This window comes from Helicoverpa armigera, chromosome 11 (assembly GCF_030705265.1).
Source record: "Helicoverpa armigera isolate CAAS_96S chromosome 11, ASM3070526v1, whole genome shotgun sequence".
Taxonomy (NCBI): Eukaryota; Metazoa; Arthropoda; class Insecta; order Lepidoptera; family Noctuidae; genus Helicoverpa; species Helicoverpa armigera.
The window spans coordinates 4,546,953-4,566,494 of NC_087130.1; the positions used below are offsets into that span (position 1 = coordinate 4,546,953).

Consider the following 19,542-nt stretch of genomic DNA (forward strand, 5'->3'; position numbering starts at 1 on the left):
CGTCATATACTTTTTCCACCTGCATCCATAATCTCAGATATTTTCCATGACGTCATCCCAAAATCACAAAACATGCTGGATTTGAACAGATATTTCAAAGAAATAACATAGCAATTGGGTTAAGTATGCAGACAATGCTAACAATGTTTATAAATCTACTTGAAAATACATAAGTAAGGATGAGAGTAAATAAAAATATTACTATCAACAATAATCTCTGTTACTTATAATTGATGCTTTTCAACCTAGACCCACATTTTCTTAACAACATAATAAACATCTGAACATCGACCCAATTTCAAATAATTCCATGTTCTCTTTCTTGGTAGCTGCAAAACTGGGGTTTTACCATACTTACCGTTCATTAAGAGGAAACTGCATGAAACAGATTGTGAACAGGTACTTCCCTAATGCAGCTTTAAGTGTTAATTTATTGTGACTCACTAAAACTTTATTGATGACGACAAAGGTACTGGTTTCAATAAAAATGCGATAGTAAGATTTTTTCCTGGTTCATTGAATTTTAGAGGATATTGAACTGAATTGATACTTTCATCATTTAGGTAACAAATAATACAGAAAAATCTTCAACACCTACGTGGGTACTGGGTAAAAGATACGGTATCTTTCCTATTGCATTTAGGCCTCCACTTCGGTCAATGCAATGATTTTGCTTAATTTTTATAATGTACATAAATAGTTACAGTTAGGCAGTCAAGCAAACGTGCATTATGTGCCTTCAAAGTAGATAAGGGAATTTTCCAGAAAATAATTTAAAAGACACGTCTTGTAGGACTGTAACAGGATCCAAATGAAATCTTAATGTTCTTATTTTTCAGCTTCTATTTGCTGATTCCTTACCAAAAAGCTGATGTGAATTTTCCCTAAGTGTTCTTTCCCCTAGCAAGAACATGCCTACAGACTGCAAATTTGTTTGATTGCAGCCAATTAGACTCAGCCAAAACAAAAAAAAACTGTGTTCAAATTAAAATACGGCAGTCTTCAGGGACAACAAAGTCCACCGGTAGTTATCAATCCGAGTACAGGGGATTGTCCAATTAATCCGATAGATCAAATATTTATAAAACAAAACGTCGCAATTTTTCCAATTGACATTGAATTGGCTCATTACTCAATCAAGCCTCCCCTGTCCACGGACATACGTTGTGCTTGTATTCCCCTAAGGATTAGGCAGAGTCAAAGGACAATAAGTAGGTAGGTATTTAGTGTGTCTGCCTAATGATTTTTACACTGCTTATTACCACTACAAACTTGTCAATGAGCGACGCTTTCGAACATTTATATCTAGATATACAGACTTTGTAAATGTATGAAACGATTAATTCATGCAATATCTATGTATGTAATTTTAGTATATGTTTGAATATTGAAATACTCCACAAAATAATCTTCATAAATTGTAACAATCAATTATTATAATCCTGTAAAGTCTAATCGAATACTAACTTTGAATAAAAAAAAAGAAAGTATGAATTAGTTTTTTAAAAAATTGTCGTGGAACAGAGTAAGAACAACTACATCGTGGAACAGAGGTATTGTACGCTCTGTCAATAAAGTGCCATTTTGTCGTTCATGTCACTGTCAAAAATACAACAACAAAAGTTCATGATCCACATGGACTAAGAGGTTGTTTTGGATTTTTACTACAAAAATAGCTATTATATTAAACCTGACTTCATAATTTAAGCTCACTACTTTTACTAAGTATTGTTGTCACGATGGCGGAAGGCCAGTTTAGTGATTACGAGGAAGATATAACTGTTAAGGTTAAGAGTGTTCGGGTGAGTTCAAGAATCAGTTTACTATATTACTATGCTCCTTACACGTTTAATCACCAGGCATGAAGCTAAGAAATACTTAGGGCTCTCTAATACATGCACATGTTCCACAGTTTTCAGATGTTCCACAAATCAAAAACCTTAGCAGTGAATCTGAGGATGATGACGATTTCAATTCGGACGAATACTTTCACGATTCCGATGATCCCAGTCAGAACAAGAAGAAAAACAACATCAACTCTCAAGCACCATCTAATAAAGTCAGTTCCTACCAGCCGAGCGAAAAGTTATTCAAAAAATATGTTCACAAAATCAATGTTGACAAATACGAACCAATGTCGAGGAAAACTGAAAAATTCATGGACATTAACGATAGAAAGGCCGATAATGAGAGGATTAGGATTAAAGACAAACATGACAGAGCAACTGCTGAGCAGGTCATGGACCCTCGTACCAAAATGATCTTATTCAAACTCCTTAATAGAGGCATTATCAATGAAATCAATGGTTGCATCTCTACAGGCAAAGAAGCTAATGTGTATCATGCAACCTCTAAAGATGGAAAGGATTATGCTGTTAAAATATTCAAAACATCTATTCTAGTCTTCAAGGACAGAGATAAGTATGTGTCAGGAGAATACAGATTCAGAAATGGCTACTGTAGGTCTAATCCACGTAAGATGGTGCGCACATGGGCAGAGAAAGAAATGAGAAATCTTGTACGAATGTATAATGCTCAACTAACTGTCCCTGAACCAGTGATTCTACGTAGCCATGTATTGGTTATGTCTTTTATGGGTGAAGACGGTTGGCCATCACCGAAATTGAAAGACGTTGAAATATCACAATCTACCGCTCGTTCTTTATACAGAGATATAGTCATGATGATGTGGAAAATGTTCAACATATGCAAGTTGGTACATGCTGACTTATCAGAATTCAATCTTTTGTATCATCAAGGGAACGTAGTCATCATAGACGTATCACAATCAGTGGAACATGATCATCCACATGCGTTTGAGTTCTTACGTAAAGATTGCACAAATATTTCAGACTTCTTTAGAAAGAAGGGTGTAGCAACATTAACTGTTAAAGAATTGTTTGATTTTATTACCGATTCTACAATTAATGAGAATAATTTAGAGGAATGCCTTGAGAAGTTGTCTGAAAAAGCTGCGGCAAGGAACTTTGAGGAGATGACAGCTCAGGAACAGGTTGAGGAGGAAGCCTTCAAAAATATCTACATTCCTAAAAGGCTAACTGAGGTAAGATTGTTTGTTCCCATGTTAAACAAAAGCTAAATTGTAAGCTTTTGTAACCACATTTATTTCCCAACCTTTTCACTTCTAGTACGGACCATGCAATATTGTTACTGCTTAAGTTACCCTATTTACTGTAAATAGAATACACATACACATTTAATGTGCTTTTAAGTTCAATAATAGTTTTTAGAGTGTGAAATGTGTCATAGTCATCAATCTCAATATATTTTTTTTGATGCAAAATAGTTTGATAAGTTCAAATCCCACCAAAAACATTAAATGTAAAAAAAGCCAATCCTCTACGCAATTCCTCCACCGTAAAAAGTTTTGAGATCGCATAGAAGCCAAGTCCTGTTCAACTTTATTTGTAATAATAAATCAATATTTTGTGACCATATCAATAGTTTCGTTCACTTTACAATAATATTGACTTGGCCATGAGCACAATAAACTACAAATATAATACAGCATATCTTGGAGAGGTGAAAGTCAATCATGAAGTTTAATATCACAGAATTAAATACTTTTAGTTTTTTCAATTGTTACTAAATGACCGACAGTCAGTATCATCCAAAATCATGAACTGCACATTTACTATAACGCATGTTTGGTCCATGGTGATCTCAAATTCCAATCAGTCCAATCGTAAAATCATGTCCATATAGAATGTATCAATTCAATGGTATTTACACATTATTTCAGGGAGCGACTATTAACTTGTGCTCATGGCCAAGACAATATTATTGTAATGTGAACAAAACTATTGATATAGTCACAAAATATTGATTTATTATTACAAATAAAGTTGAACAGGACTTGGCTTCTATGCGATCTCAAAACTTTTTACGGTGGAGGAATTGCGTAGAGGATTGGCTTTTTTTACATTTAATGTTTTTGGTGGGATCTAATTTATTTTTTGTAGGTCTCCTTCTTCTCTAAGTATATAACAAATTAAATTAACTAAATATGTAGACCTAAACTAGCACGTAAACAACATTTTTTTTTAAATAAATTAAACAATTTCGAAATTGTCGAATTTTTTAATCGAATATCTTTTAGAATAAAAGAGATTTATTTCAAAGGTAGATGGCGCTATCACATGAAATTATTTGTTTTTTTTTTTTACTAAAAACCGTAGCGCGATTTAGACCAGGACAACGCCATCTATCGAGCGAGCATGCAGTATTTATCGCACTGCATTAACATGAAAGATTTTATCATTATTCATTTTATTTTAACCTAGCTTTTTTATTCATATGTATGTATATTTAATACATAATAACAATATACCACACTACGTAACAATAAAACAAATAGTAACATTTTGTACATAAATGAATAACAAAGTTATCAATGCAGTCAAAATTCATACACAATGTTCTTGAAAAACCGCAAATATAAATTTGTTTCCTATTTTTTTATTAAGTTTTAAGGTTTTTATAATTTTCCCTTTATATGTAGCCAATAACCTATCTTGGTGCCAAATTTGAAGGTTCTAAGTTTGCTAGAAGTACCTTAGACTTTTGATGATCGGTCAGTGAGTGAGTCAGTGACAAAATGGTGTAACTTTGATCGCTCATAACTCGTAAACTATTTATTCAAATTTCTTGTAATTTTGGGACTGAGCTTGTTCTAATACTTACTCTTGGTCGTCAACCCTAAACTCCTAGCTTTGTTCACATGGAAGATACAGGGGGCTGAAATAGCCGCGAAACGCTTCGAGAAAAGATGGTACGGCCGTGCCCGCTTTGCTCGAGTCTTGGCTGGGGCACTGCCGTGCCCTCAGATGTAATGTTATAATGTATATTTTTCCAGGTCATTAACTATGAGAGAGACATAACAAAAGCCAAAAAGGGTGATACAGAAGACTTAGCATACAAGAAGATTGCCGGCTTTAATGAAGACCTAACCGCAGCTGAGAAACCGGACATCCTACAGGAAGATGAGATTTCTGACAGTGGATCTGACAGCGGTTCTGAGGGGTCAGATGATGATGAGCGTAAGTATTGACTTATTTACAAACTCACAATATGAATATTTTTGTTGCTTTTGCTATGTCAGTCAAAAACGAGTGAAATCATTTATTTCATTAAGGTCTTTAGAAGCACCTATGCATGTCATAAATATAAATTGGGTTGATTCTAGTCAAAAAGAAAATAGAAGTTATAACGGGTGTGTCGTTCACAATCATATTAAATGAAATGCTTTAATGTACTGGTTAATATATGTCGATTAACACAAAGAATAAAGAAAAATACGTAAAAATAAAAAAATGCATTTTTCAAACAAAGTAAATAGAATAAAAATGTGCGAAAATTAGAACACCATATAAAAATCAGTCATTACATCATCCTCCGAGCCTTTTTCCCAAACTATGTTGGGGTCGGCTTCCAGTCTAACCGGATTCAGCTGAGTACCAGTGCTTACAAAAAATCAGTCATTACAAACAACTGAAATTCTCCCTTGTAAACTGACAGCTGTCAACTGATCAAAACATTCGATACTCCTAACTTTATCTCTGCTTTACACATGATGTTGTAAATTATAAAAACGAAAAATGACTCCTGTGGTTAAACCACTGAATGGATTAGGTTATTTTTTTTACAATTCGCCATCGAATATCATGAAGTATATGCGATAGGATTTAATGTGATTGTGAACGACACACCCTGTATATTCTAGTTTCAAATTGACAACAACATTAATTAAGCTTAAAATTTATCCAACTTGTCCAATAATTTGCTACAGCACCTAAAAACCCAACACCTGCTACGAAATTTCCTAAATCATTGTAAAAAACCCCAGGAAATTCTATACCAACAAAAAAGTAATTAAGCGAAAAATCCGCTAAACACCTTTTTTCAGAAACAACAAAGCAATTCAAAAACAGCGCTCGACCCAGAGATGAATCACCCAACAGCAAAAAATTAAGGAAAAAAGCTGTCAAGGAAGAAAAAGCTGAGAAAAGGAAAACTAAAACAAAGAAACACGTCAAAAAACGACGTGACAAGGGTGCCGGGAAGAGATAGACATATTATTTTACTTAGGTAAAGATTTTTATATAAAATATTGTATTTAATATTTCTTTAGCAACAGAGTAATTAACTATACTGTATTTTCGTACGTAAGTATCATTGTATAATAGCAGCTAAACTGATTAGAATACCCCTTTTTCTCTGACTGCAAACTAATGTGTTCTTTATTAAAGTTTATTTGACCATTAATAACGTCAATACTGTTTCTCAGTTTCTCTATGTATTCATTTAGATAACTCATTGTAGCTGAAGTAGTAATTGGGCTTACAGCACCAAACCATATTTCAATTAGTTCATTATTACTACTTATGTTTATAAAGATATGAATAATCTTTTGTGTAGTTAATTAGTTAGAAAATGTGGTTGTTAATTTAAGATAGTCACAGATGTTTTGTTTTTGTACATGCAAAGTGGGTTGTTGTTACCAACTTTTTTCTGTGCTACATGAAAATTTTCACTGATTCTGCAGTTGCTTTATCATACATATTGAATTTCATACATAATGAAATATTGTCATTTTTTTTAAGGGTTGAAACAGATTTATGTATTTACTTTAGTTTTCAACACTCAAAACAGGTGCCTTATTGCAATAATGTAACTGCCGTACATAAGAGGGATAAATAAAACTATTATTTACTTGTAAATTTATATTTTGTTTTGATTTCATATAAAAGTACAAAAAGATACCTTATTCACAGATTAGGCGAATGAAACCCGTCATTTGTTTTAAATCAAATTCATAATATCACTGTTTTAAACATTTCTATTTTTATCACGGTTTTCAATTGCCCTTGCAATCAATAAAGTCTGATTGCTGAAGAAAAATGAACCTTAAACCATCTGATCAAAGTACCAAATAAGTATGAATTGTCAGCTTTGTAAATAGAGACTATTTTGCCTTGTTTTCTATGAGAAGATTTTTTTTTCTAAATCAGGACACCACTTATATAACAGCTATATACGATTCTAAACCTTATTGAAGGGATTTATTTACAGCTTTAATATAATTCCACTAACGGCTTATGTAATTGCTGTTTTAATATCCTTTACATAATTCAGAAAAGTTCATAATTTGCTACTATATAAAGTGGTATTTTGTAGAAGTGGACTTTAATCAATGTCAAATATATTTTACATACACTAAAAGCTATAATATATTTATTATAAATTAAAGATATCACGTTTATTTAACGCTGTGTGACAGCTTTTAAATCTAAATTACCATTTACCATTACTTATTGTTATTTCTTTAATTTAATAGGAATGAGTGACAGAAAGTTTAATTTTACATCCGAAATGTCACTACGACAGTAAAATTCTTGCGTATAAGCACGTTACATATAAATTTTCTTTTAGTTCTTAAGAAGTTTAAAGTTTTGGTATTCGACATACCTACGATTACAAATAATACCCAAAATAATAACTAATAACATTCATACAGAGAATGTTCACCCTTGTCAGGCGTAGAAGAACCGAGACTATGTAGGTATAGGCAACAGCACGTCAACCTCTCTCAATATGTCTTTCTTCAATAGATTTTCAACCTTATTACAATAAGGGAAGGTTAATGTTCGATGGTAAAGTTTGTCATATATTTATCGGGTAGGTTGACCTGCTGGCGTCTATACCTTACGCGAAAATCCGCTAGTTGGAAATACTCCTACACTTGATTATAATTTTACATTACACAGTCATCAAATGCCAACACCAAAGGTGAAATTAAAATAACATACATTTTATTAAAGTACTGGGCTGCATAGTTATAAATATCACACAAATAATGGTCCCAAAATTAACATGTTTTAACCAAATAATATCTAAGACGAACATTCTTATTTCTAGTATTTACAGAATATTAACTTAGCATAAACCAAAATATAACATGTTTCCAAAGAAATCGTGTCTTAAATGTGTAACTATTTATTCTCTTACTCCTGATATATCCATGATTGTATGATTAAAAATGATTTAAGTATAATACTACCACATTAAATCCATATATTTATACTTATTTAGCATAGTTTAAATTAACGGCAAGAGAAATGAGCATACTGCCTTGTTAGTTCTAACAATCAGTCACAGATGTATGTAGTAGGTATCTTTGGCCGTACATAACCCAAGATTATATACCATTACCCATATATTTTAATGATTAGGTGTAAAGTTCCCACAAAGACTTATTGTGATTTATATTCAACGTTTTACAATAATTTAAATAACATAAACTTAGTACAAAATTCGAGACAACACCCGTTCGGAGTAAATGTGAATACAAACTAACTATAATTAAGAATATTACGTGACATAAATACCTAAAGCTTAAACAATAATTTAACATAAACTGATCACAAGAAAATAATAATTTTGTACTAACAGAAATGTGTAATGCTTATATCACAATTTGAAGGGACGCGTACAAGGCTCTATAGTTATATAAATCATGTAGCGAATCGCCATCTTAGGCCGATGTAACACATAGATCGGAAGACCAACATAATACCCAACATTGTTGCTATTTCTAGCCAAACCGAACTGTTTTCTATATCTAAGTATTTGATTAAAACCTCGGGTTTGGCGAAATGGCAATACATGTCTTCGCAATCTAATGGTTGTCTATCAAAGCCGAAAATTGTTAGGACCATGGCGACTATGCCACATCTGATGAAAGAGGTTTTCATAAGGATGTTCATAAGAAGAGGGATCTCGTGAGCGAAGTCGAATCCGTAGATGGCGAGGCCGAGGAATGGAGCGATGGCCGAGGGTCCGATGGCGCAGCCATTCTGAAATGAAGAGAATGCAAAGATTATTATAAAAATTCCTTAGATGAAGATAATGGTAATACCAGTGAAGAGTAACGTGTAGAACAACTGAGCGTTGGGTAGTCTGGAGGTAAAAATATTGTGAAAAGTTTTTGAATGATCAGATAACTGTGAAAAGGATTCTGGAGTTGACCCGGACCACTTAGGATTCTTGGTCAACTCCTTCGTGTTTCCTTCCGTGCGAGTCCTTAATGATTTTTTCTCAAAAGAAGGATGCGAAAGCTCCTTGTAGAATGTGAACAGTAGATAACATAGTAGTGAACTCACCGTAACATTAAACACAGAGCCAATCGCCATGCCCATGCCCTCAGCTGCCAAAGACACAACGTTGCCCACGAGGCAGAAGGCAAGAAACCTCATTACAGAGAACGGTACTCCGGCCATAAAGTATACGATGGTGGAGAATATGATGTTAAACGTCACTTGTACGGGAAGCTTGGAGACTGTTAATGCGGCGTAGTATGGGGTCAGGCTGTACCAGCAGTTGAAGTGCTCTTTCTTTACTAGTTTCACTTCCTGGGGATCTGGAATCATGAAGATGTTGATTAGTTTGTTGCAAAGGTTCGACCACAAAATTCTCAAACTTAGTTCGACTTTAAATATTTCTGCAGTGTATGATAGAGCAAGAATTTTAGCTGACTAAAAACTAGAGTGGTGTTTAAGTAGTCGGGCGAGAGACTCGTCTTGACCCTTTTAAGTTCAAATGTTTCAAGTCTATTTTAAATCATTTTGGTCTTGTGTAGATGATTTCACGCCATTTTTTATGAATTTACTCGTTAGGATACATTCGCTATTTGGTGATAATGATAATACAGTTACTCCAAAGTTAGTTTTAGCATATTCTTATTTGGTAGTATAATTATTTTCTCAAAGTACTCACAAACAAGAACAGGGACCATAATCTGCGTATACGCAAAGAATATGACGAGTCCTACGCACAGCTTGAGGTGGTTGAACATCTGCGTGCCGTCATTCGCCATGTTGAAGAAGCAGATCCCCACTAGTAGGCCACACATCACGTGGTGAATGAACTGGATGCAGAGACCTGGAATTGTGGAACAAATTCATTTAAAACTGTTACTGAAAAGTTTATCTTAAGGTTTCAGAATCAAGGTCCTTGAGAATGAAAACTTGGGCTTTATAATCGGGTGCATAGGGTCCTTGGAGCCTAGTTATTTTTTCTTATTTGATGTGGTTTTTAGAAAGTCTATCGTTACGCCCATGAGCATAAAAGTGTTTGGCAATAAGTGATTCACGAAACTTTCTCGGAAGTCAACTTATGTACCTAATCTTGTCAAATATTATTCAAGGTTTATTAAGAGTTAAAGTCTCACCTGGCCTATTCCTAAAAATCTGTGTCAACATCCTCTGCAGCAGAATCGAAAACTGTTCAAAGAACGTCGCCGAATATTTCTTCGCGTCTGGTTTCTGCATCCTCATCCAAGCTATCGAAGAATTTCCATTCGACAGCTGACTGGACAGCGAACTTACAGAGCCACTCGAACCTTCGTATTTCTGTACTTTGTAGGAACACTTTTCATTTGATAGGATTATCTCTGTCTCGTTAGCATCCTCTGTCTCATAGCTGATCTTCAACTGCATCTGTGTTGTGTTAGGGGCTGCCTGCTCTTGATCCAGTTTGACTGATTTGTAAACTTTTCCGTTCATAATCTCTTTGGATAATAGGTTTATAAATTCTGGGGTTTCTGTTAGTTCTATGACTGTAAGTAAAAAAATATTTATTAGGTAAGTGTCTATGGAAAATTTTGTTTGATGTTTATGATTAGAATTGAAAGGAAGTCCAAGGCTTATAAAATATATCGTTCGTCTTATCGATTTGTGTGCCTCAACTTCCTTTACATCCTAATCAGATTGGAAAGTTTATTAAACTTGTACTTTGAATAATAGACTTGCGTATGGAATAGATACCATACCTATTCTATCTCCTTTTAAATAGATGTAGTCGATAGCGCTAAAATTTAACAACCTCTCTATGTTACTAGAGTTATTAATCGCATAGTTTTGAATAGTAAGACCTGACATTATAAAACAAAATCATTTTAAACAGGAGATTTATAAACGTTTATAAAATTATGTCAGCGTAGAATAACATATGACTTAAGAGGAACAGTATCACAATGGAATATTTAAAATACTGTAACACTTTACGTAAGTAAATGGATAGGTGCTGATTTGAATAACAAATGGGTTCAGCTTTGTTTTCCTTCAGTGGCGCTCTTTACCCTTGCAGATTAGGTAGACCGTTGAACTGTCACGTTGAAAACGAGACGGTTAAATTAACTAAGAATGCCACATGAAAAACTTGTCAGCTTAAAGAAAACTTCATTTTTTAGGGTCGAAGATTTATAGGTGCAAATAAAGGATCCTTTAATGATGCTTTAAGTTGGACTGTCAACATACAGATCCCTATTCGTAATCTTTCAATGTCTCTCCAACCTATTGAGCCTATTCGCTACTATTAATCCAGGTAAGGGAAGTAGTGCCTTTGGTACCTACTCGAGTCAAACGGCGTGAATAGTCAGTATCTACCCGAACACAAAAGTATTGTTTTATTGTTATGCCAATCGTATTGTTGCTTCGTAAAAGACTTTGAATTGGACCAAGCTTGATTAAACAATCAATATACTGTACAATGTGCATGCCTGCATACCTTTTTGTCATCACAATCAATGCTATACCCAAACAGTATTTTATAGAATAGGCAATGTGGAGATACTTAGTAGACATGTCTAATCCAAACCTAATCAAATATTATTTATGGATGCCATCACATTTTATCCTAAGCTACATGACAAATTAGCAAACAACAAAAATTAACTAATTTACTTCTTAGTCATCGGTTTTTATTGTTGCATCAGATACCTAGGTACCTATATAATCAGTCCAGACAAATCAGTTGTTTGATACTATTAGGTACAGCTCGCTCTAATTGACCTAGCAACTAAGTGTGAGCATTCCACGTTTCTCAAACTGTCATTAAGTATTGAACTACAAAGTTAATAATCATTATATAATTATGTAAATCCAGATAACTTTAACACGTGTCAACATTCTAATCTTGACAACCACAAAACACATTTTTGTTTTGATGGCTCCACACTATTGCCGAGAAATCACGAGACAACTCGATTCACATGATTTGAATACACGAGAACTCCCACGAAAACCATCCACATTCTCGCTCACGCCTATTCACGCCTGCCTGCAAACTTTCTTTACTCTCGATGTTAGCACCTAATTCTGCACCTACTAGGAAACAATCCTCTATTATCCTACTTAAAGATGATCTGGTTTCCTAAATAGGACGACGAGCTAAGTGAATAAACCAAAACAAAAAAGTTACTTACTAAAATCAGCTGGGTTATAATGCCTAGGACAGGGCAAGCCAACGGTCTGTAGGAAGGGAACCATCGCTTTTGTGTCGCCCTGGTATATGCAGTAGCCATCAGCTATCACGTAAACCTGGAAATTAAATGGAAAACCGTCAATAACGTCGTTCATTGTTAATTAAAGGAATCAGGGTTATTCTGGTCTAAACTGGTATAAGTCTGGCATAAGGCCTAAAATACTGGTCAAAATTCTGTCATCATCATTTGAGCGACAGGACATCAACAGCTTCACACAAGCCTCTGCTTAGTAATTTCCAATCTGACCTGAAAGCCATACTCTGTTTACCTATTTGGTTAGAAATATAAATGTGGCTCGATTCTGTTCCCTGTCAACCCTGAAAACCTGCCTATTTTGTTAGAACTAAACAAACTTGCAAAGCTTCTAATGAGATGTAGCAACAACTGCAACGCTTAATCAAGCCAAATCTGACCTTTAGCAACATAGTTTTCCTGTCCTAATTATGTACTTACACGTGTGATCTTGATAAAAATAATCAGCAACATTGTATTCTTTGATACATTATGACTATTTGTCACGAAAATATATGACGGCAAAGTTGTTGGCTGTGGCTGTATGTGATGGCTAATGGCCAACCCAAATATTCTATCCATTTGTTGGTTTTGCTAACTTGGGTTAGGAATTTGACGTGACTTGTATGGACAAAGGTCAAAACTTAATGAGCAAAATAATAGATAGATAGCTTATTGGGATCGGCCTATTGACAACACAACTTGGTGAAAGGTCGTTAGCAGAGGATCTGTATCATTCGAGAATTGATTGGTTCGTGTTAAACTTTCATTAATAGCATGCGATAACGGAATGATATTTTTCTTATTGGTACGCAATATTTTTGTAAAAGTTGTGGATACAAGTAGTCTAGGATATATATCAGCATAAACCTAGAGATTTATTAGATCGAACCTTCTCTAGAGAATTGGGTTTTTCCAAAACGCTTGAGAGCTGTGATTGCTCGATTCGTTCAAATATAGATATGTATCACCTTTACATAGGTAGATATATAGGTATCGAGTTAACGCTAACATTTTTATTTATCTAGCCATTCACTAAATATAAAGAAAATTCAATACCGTTGCATGCAAAATGTATGAAAACCAACTCATTAACACGTCCATAAGAATTGTTAACACCTATTCCATCATTGAATCATGTAGACAACGATTTTTATTATTAAACTTTTGTAGGTATTTTAAAGTAAAATAAGAAGAAGAAAACGTCAAAGTAAATCACAGAGTATTGTATAATAATGGTAATTACGGTTATTATGTAAATAATCACTAAGCTAATGAAACAATGGTAGTCACACGCAACCCGCTATGATCGTCACGAACTTATTAAATGTAACCTCTTGTTGATTCTTATAATTATAACTGGAATTAATTAAAATACCTACGTGATATATAACGTCATGGCATCTCGCCTGTAATCTACAAAAGGATCAACAGAGTTGTAGGTTTATGTATAAGTTCACAGTTGGATGTCCCCGTTTTGCTTAGAGACAACCTAATAATAGCAATAAACCACTGATTACGGAAAGTACCTTACTGTAAAACTGCTGGTGAGAAACAATTTACAGAAAGGCCCAACCTACAAGCAAATCTGAACCTCAAACTTCAAAACTTGGCTGTAAAACAGAGATGGGCTTAGCTCGGCAACAGTTTGTAAAAAAAATGTTACCATATTTTTTTTTAGATTACAGGAGATCTATAGAGGTAGGATTCTCAGCAATGCTCAAAATAAGGCTTAAGCATAGTAACCAGGCAATAATCTGTGTCTACATAATTATAATTACATATTACTATATAGTGCGATTCCTAGCAACACTAAAATACATAAATTCATAATGCCTTCAACAATAACTCACGATTGAAGGTGTGGACGAGTTAATAACTTCATAATAATTCCGACTAATAATGATATGATAATAATACGGTATGTTACTCGAACATAAAATGAACATTGCAATTTTTAATGGTATTCTAACATTTATCTTTTGTAATAATAGTCTTTAGTTTTTCTTTATAACACTTAGATATATGTTTCGATCTTTTAAAAAAATAATAAATCTTGACATAAAAATGCTCTTAATGCACCGACTATTCACCTAAAACAAATGATAAATAATAAAAATAACGAGGTACGGGGCAGCTACATTCGAAAAATTAAATTAAAATTCTAGTTTTCCGTCCTTCTGCCAAGTCTAGCCTGGTACAAATAAGTAAGTTACGATTAAATCTTGTTCTTCTTAATAAATAATATCAAACTAAAGTACGTTAGTATGTACCTAATTTCTTAGTCCATTCATAAGACTTGAGGAAAACGTTCGGTGCCTTAATACTGAATGTGAAAACCAAGCATTTTGCAAGTTCGTTAAATGTTTTATTAATATAAAATTTACGTGCAGGTAAATGCATTATGTACCCTCATAATAAATTGCTGGTAACATACACTATAAGGAAAGCCACGAAAATCTCAAAGCTTAATATGCAAAGCTGACGCTGATTAATCTTGGGAGGTATGGTTTGCTTAAGCTGTGTTTATGTACCTGCAAACTTATACCTAAGTACCTTTTCATAAAATTAAAGTATTTTCCTGTGCCGAGGTCTAACTATAGAGTCGTATCTAGAATTTCATTAAGCCAAGTAAATAGGATGTAAGCAGAAGTGGGAAACTGCAGGCTCGACGTAACGGTCCTCATGCAGAGTTTTCAATGTAAGAACAGTTTTCCAATTTTAATAGATTCATTAATAATGGAATTAAAAAAGAACCTCTACGTAAAATCGGTTACATATCACCGTTACTTTCTAATAAGTGGTCTCCCAATAGTGCTTCAGCATTGAATCCGGCCCCACGTTTGCCTTCCTAAAGTCCGGGACTCTGGTCCCGTGTAGATGGCAGAGATATACTATAGACGTATTCCCAAGTCTCACCTGATCGAACATCTCCAAAAGCGAAGCCGCGGGCTGATGTATAGTACACACGACGGTCCTCCCTTGCCTGGCCAATTGTTTCAGCACTTTCACACATTGTGTTGTTGTGACTGTGTCGAGTCCACTCGTAGGCTCGTCCAAAAAGAATATTGGAGGGTTGTTGACTAATTCTAATGCTATTGATAACCTGGAAGAGGGAAAGGGAGATTGATTAGATATTCAGCGATGCTTTGATAAAGTAAATGGGTGCGGAGTTTATTGTACTTTTATGAGTGGCTTCTTTTCATCTGGGTTACAGAATTTTTAATATAACATGTCGAAGAAATTATACTACATAATCCAAACAACTAAATAATCCCTAACAGCTTTTGAAATGTTAGGACATCGGACAAACTTCTAATATTGAAATGTCCGCCAAGGAAGACATGATTTCATGGTGCTTTGTATTTACTAAATCTCATAAAGCCATTCCGTCTACTTGAACATCCTACCGGACAGGATTTAGGGGCAGTTAAGTTTCTTTCTATGGGTGAATATTTGTGAAATCTATTGAGTAGTTCCTGTGATTAGTAGTCATAAAATACTTTGCTATGTTGCAGAGTTTTAGTTTTTCTGGTCCTCCGAATCCACTTTATGAAAGGAAGCTTTATTGCTTTTATGAGTTTAGAAAGCCTGTTGCTTTGTTAATCAATTGAATATACAAAGTAAATATCTAGGTACTACATAGTAAACGAAAATTGAGAAACCTAAACGATCATTATCATAATGGTAATAAAATGTTGGTAAAATATGAGTTTGCGATGTATCTATAATTGCAGCGCATGATGCATGGAGCTATAATTATAACACTCGAAGTTTGCACAAGGCTGTCAGTTACGAGAAAACCATGAATCATGACCACAATTTGTGCATCCTTGTTGATTATGACTTGGCTACAATATCCCTGTGATATGTTTTGGTATGCTATGTAGACTACTCTCAACTACCTACTACTCTTTCTACTACCTCAAAAATACAAAAAAATAAAAGCACAAGTGAATCACAATAGTATCTACTAAAGGTCCTAGTTTCATGCAATTTTATTAGGGTTTTACAACTGTTCCGTTCGTTTAAAGACACAGTCCGTACCAATTGTTTAATAACAGCAGTATCTTTAAATACTCTATGCGACAGCTGCAGAATGCAATGTTTCCCAAGTCAGTTTTTTTAAAACAAATGTGGGAAATTTTCTTCCGACGACGTTAGGACACTGTTCCGACAATAATAGTTGCAAAACTATTGTCGAGTTTATTATATTGGCAAGGAAAACAGAACACAATTTGATCTAAAGACACGATCACATACGTCACACGATCGAATTTTTTGTAATAATTCTTTATAATACTGCAAGGCTAGATTTGTGCCCGGTTGAGGCCCATAACTCATCTAACTAAGGACCTGCCAAAATAATTGTTACGCAAACACTTAAGCAAATTATGTTAATTCAACGGATGAAGGTGATAAAAATCTAAAAAGATCTCGAATTTTCCTTAATATGAATATTAGGCCAACTTTCTCAACCGAGGTCTTTTGCGACTCGCATTATTACTAGGTCATTGGCAAACTTTATGGGAGTTAGAAGATTTAACTTGATTAAATTTGAAGGCTTAAAATTAAGCCACGAGCAGTTTAAACTTCGAACTATAATGTTACCGGCCAGCATTACCATAAAGGTTACAAAACAAACCAACCTCTTTTTCTGTCCTCCCGATAACATATCTGTTCGTGTGTGCTGATGTTCCAATAGGCCCATTTCTTGAAGAATCTCTTCTGAAGGTGCTTTAGATCCTTTGGGCGCTTTCAACCTGGCTGCCACATCCATGGCTTCGCGAACTGTCAGCAATGGCTGGAGTAAATCCTCTTGGGTTATGTAACAGGACGATCTCTGGAAATGATGCTCGTCTCTTGGCTGCCCATTTACCAGAAGTTCTCCTGACACACCTGCAGATCTGAGAAGTGGAAAACAAAAATGTTACGACTCCTAACAATTTAATACGTAACATCTACTCAACCCTGGACGTTTTAAGCGTGTCTTGGCTTTTCTTGAACGACTACAGTACCAAACGTAGGTTTTGAATTGGTTTTGAAAATTATTTGCCGTTCTTACCTGTATCCAGACAATGCATTGAGTAGCGAGCTCTTGCCAGCTCCCGAAGGTCCCATGATGGCTACCAGCTGGCCTGATGTGAACCTGCCATCCACACCCTTGACCACCACCTTCCGCGGTCCTGAAAAGAAATAATGTTATCCATAAGTAATGTAAATAAGATCTTATAACTCAGATGATGACAATTACCATAGTCATCTGGGTACTCAATTTTAGTAACTTCCCTGTCCCATGAGTCATATTTGATACACACCGATTGTTTAACTATTGTGTCTGAATCGTGAACAGTGAAGTGGTTAGTATCTACAGAAGTCGTCAATATCTAAAAGTCAAAATAAAGTTTAATTAAGTTAAGCTTTAGGAAGTTTGGAGAATGCGACATTAATAGTGTCCAATTTATTTTAGAAGTAAGTGCCAAATCGTTTTATTTCTCTTTTTATTTAACTGAAACATAGGTATAGTAATAATATTGTTCTAAATCATTTTACTCCGTTAACAAGTTTATTGCGGTTTAAGCAAGAAAAAGGTAATTGCAATAGTATTGTGTCTATTAGTTGTCTGTTACCAGATATAATCTATAAATTGCGAAACTATTCTGCAAGAATTATGAAGCAAGATTTAGTTTCTCAGATATTAACGTAAATAAGACAAAGCCATATTTAATATTTTTTGTCATGATTATGCCACATTTATAGCCGAAAGGGATGCCTTTTTTATAAGTAGGGTTAATTATTATTTTTTAAATAGATGAGCTGAAGTCAGAAAATTCAGTCGACAAAGTTCAATAAAGTTTCCATTCAAAGTCGGTTACGTAAATGAAAAGAGATTCATACGTGCGTACAGAGTTCATTGACCTAGACATTGCAGTACAGAACATAATAGTGCATCGTACTATAATGGTATATGTAGGATTTGAGCGCAGAAATTCCCCAGTGCAGTTATTTGATTACCAAGAAACCATTCAAGTGCAATGTGGGATTTTTTTTAAGGATTACGTACGCCTTTTCAATGTCAATGTTAGTTGGGATTTTTTTATTTTAAAATCTGAAAAGTTTTTAGTGTTATATAATACTATGGGTAGTAATCTTCTACTTACTTATGTAAATAAATAATATCCAATTAAATGAAAAATAGTGACACCGTGAATGACACCAATGACGTCAAATTACTTATATACAGGTATAATTTGTGTTATTTTACGTGATAATGGTTAATAATTGGTTTAAACACAAAGCTTATTGTGTTTAATTCTATATGATTACTTTCAATAGAAGATTAATTGAATGTAGGTAATTATGAGAAAATAAAATAAATACGCATTTTTTCAGCAAATTACATGAAATAATTGTTTTAAAACAATTAGGTCCTTATACAATTATGTACTTTCAGTTGCTACGAGGCTCTTCACAATAACCTTTTTTTCTTAACTGTTAGCATGGCAACACAAAAGAATAGTCTGTATAGCTATACTGTATTTTTTATCTTTTATTAAACATGTACTTATGTAAATAAATGTATTTTTTAATATTAACAATTAGAAAAAATAACTATATAAAAACTACACTGTATCTTTTATTATTTTTGTCACAATTCTTTGGAATATCAAGATTCATTAAATACTCGTTAATTTTCAAATTCATTTGCTGACCCACTCAACTGCTCCAAATAAAAAACATAAATATTCAAGCAGGAAAATGTTAACCTATTTTTAAAATGGAACAGCAAATTTCTCATACTAAACGAATGGATCGCGGAAAAGCACCACGGCTCTTGGCGGGCTTCGGCTGAGAAACAGTTATGTGACCCGACTAGTGCATCGCACCTTGCCACTAGAATCCTGGAGATACAACCGAGAATCGATAAGACTTTTGCTGTAATCGATATACAGTACAACGCCGATTAATCGAATCGCCAATTGTCGGAATCGGTCTTAACCTACTAAGTATGTATTTCTAATATTGTTGTGAATTTTTACACTTTGTATTTTTTTTAAGGCCTGATGGGGCTGCAACATACTAAAATGACAGTTCGTTTTTCTTTAATACCGGTCTATGTACGATTTTTTTTTATTTGATTTACACGACTTCAAAAGTGACTTACATAAATCAGAGTAGGTAAGTAA

The 19,542-nt window shown here is 34.2% G+C and overlaps 2 protein-coding genes across 2 annotated transcripts in view; one reads left to right on the forward strand and one right to left on the reverse strand.

The window, feature by feature from the left end:
* Positions 1 to 1,581: 1,581 nt before the first annotated feature.
* Positions 1,582 to 6,744, forward strand: LOC110370091 (serine/threonine-protein kinase RIO1). The gene is made up of 4 exons (XM_064036834.1): positions 1,582 to 1,802; positions 1,913 to 3,064; positions 4,877 to 5,060; positions 5,927 to 6,744. Exons 1-4 carry the CDS (start codon positions 1,740 to 1,742, stop codon positions 6,088 to 6,090), a joined length of 1,563 nt encoding a protein of 520 aa, XP_063892904.1. The 5' UTR covers positions 1,582 to 1,739; the 3' UTR covers positions 6,091 to 6,744.
* A 1,370-nt stretch (positions 6,745 to 8,114) lies between these two features.
* Positions 8,115 to 19,542, reverse strand: part of LOC110370089 (ATP-binding cassette sub-family G member 1) — a 46,220-nt gene continuing 34,792 nt past the window's right edge. Inside the window, exons 3-10 of the mRNA XM_021325819.3 lie at positions 17,421 to 17,541; positions 17,005 to 17,262; positions 15,275 to 15,461; positions 12,284 to 12,398; positions 10,250 to 10,636; positions 9,796 to 9,960; positions 9,183 to 9,439; positions 8,115 to 8,876 (exon numbers count right to left, since the gene is read on the reverse strand). Of these exons, the coding sequence (XP_021181494.3) occupies positions 8,535 to 8,876; positions 9,183 to 9,439; positions 9,796 to 9,960; positions 10,250 to 10,636; positions 12,284 to 12,398; positions 15,275 to 15,461; positions 17,005 to 17,262; positions 17,421 to 17,541 (1,832 nt within the window). The 3' untranslated portion in view covers positions 8,115 to 8,534. The remainder of the gene's footprint in view (positions 8,877 to 9,182; positions 9,440 to 9,795; positions 9,961 to 10,249; positions 10,637 to 12,283; positions 12,399 to 15,274; positions 15,462 to 17,004; positions 17,263 to 17,420; positions 17,542 to 19,542) is intronic.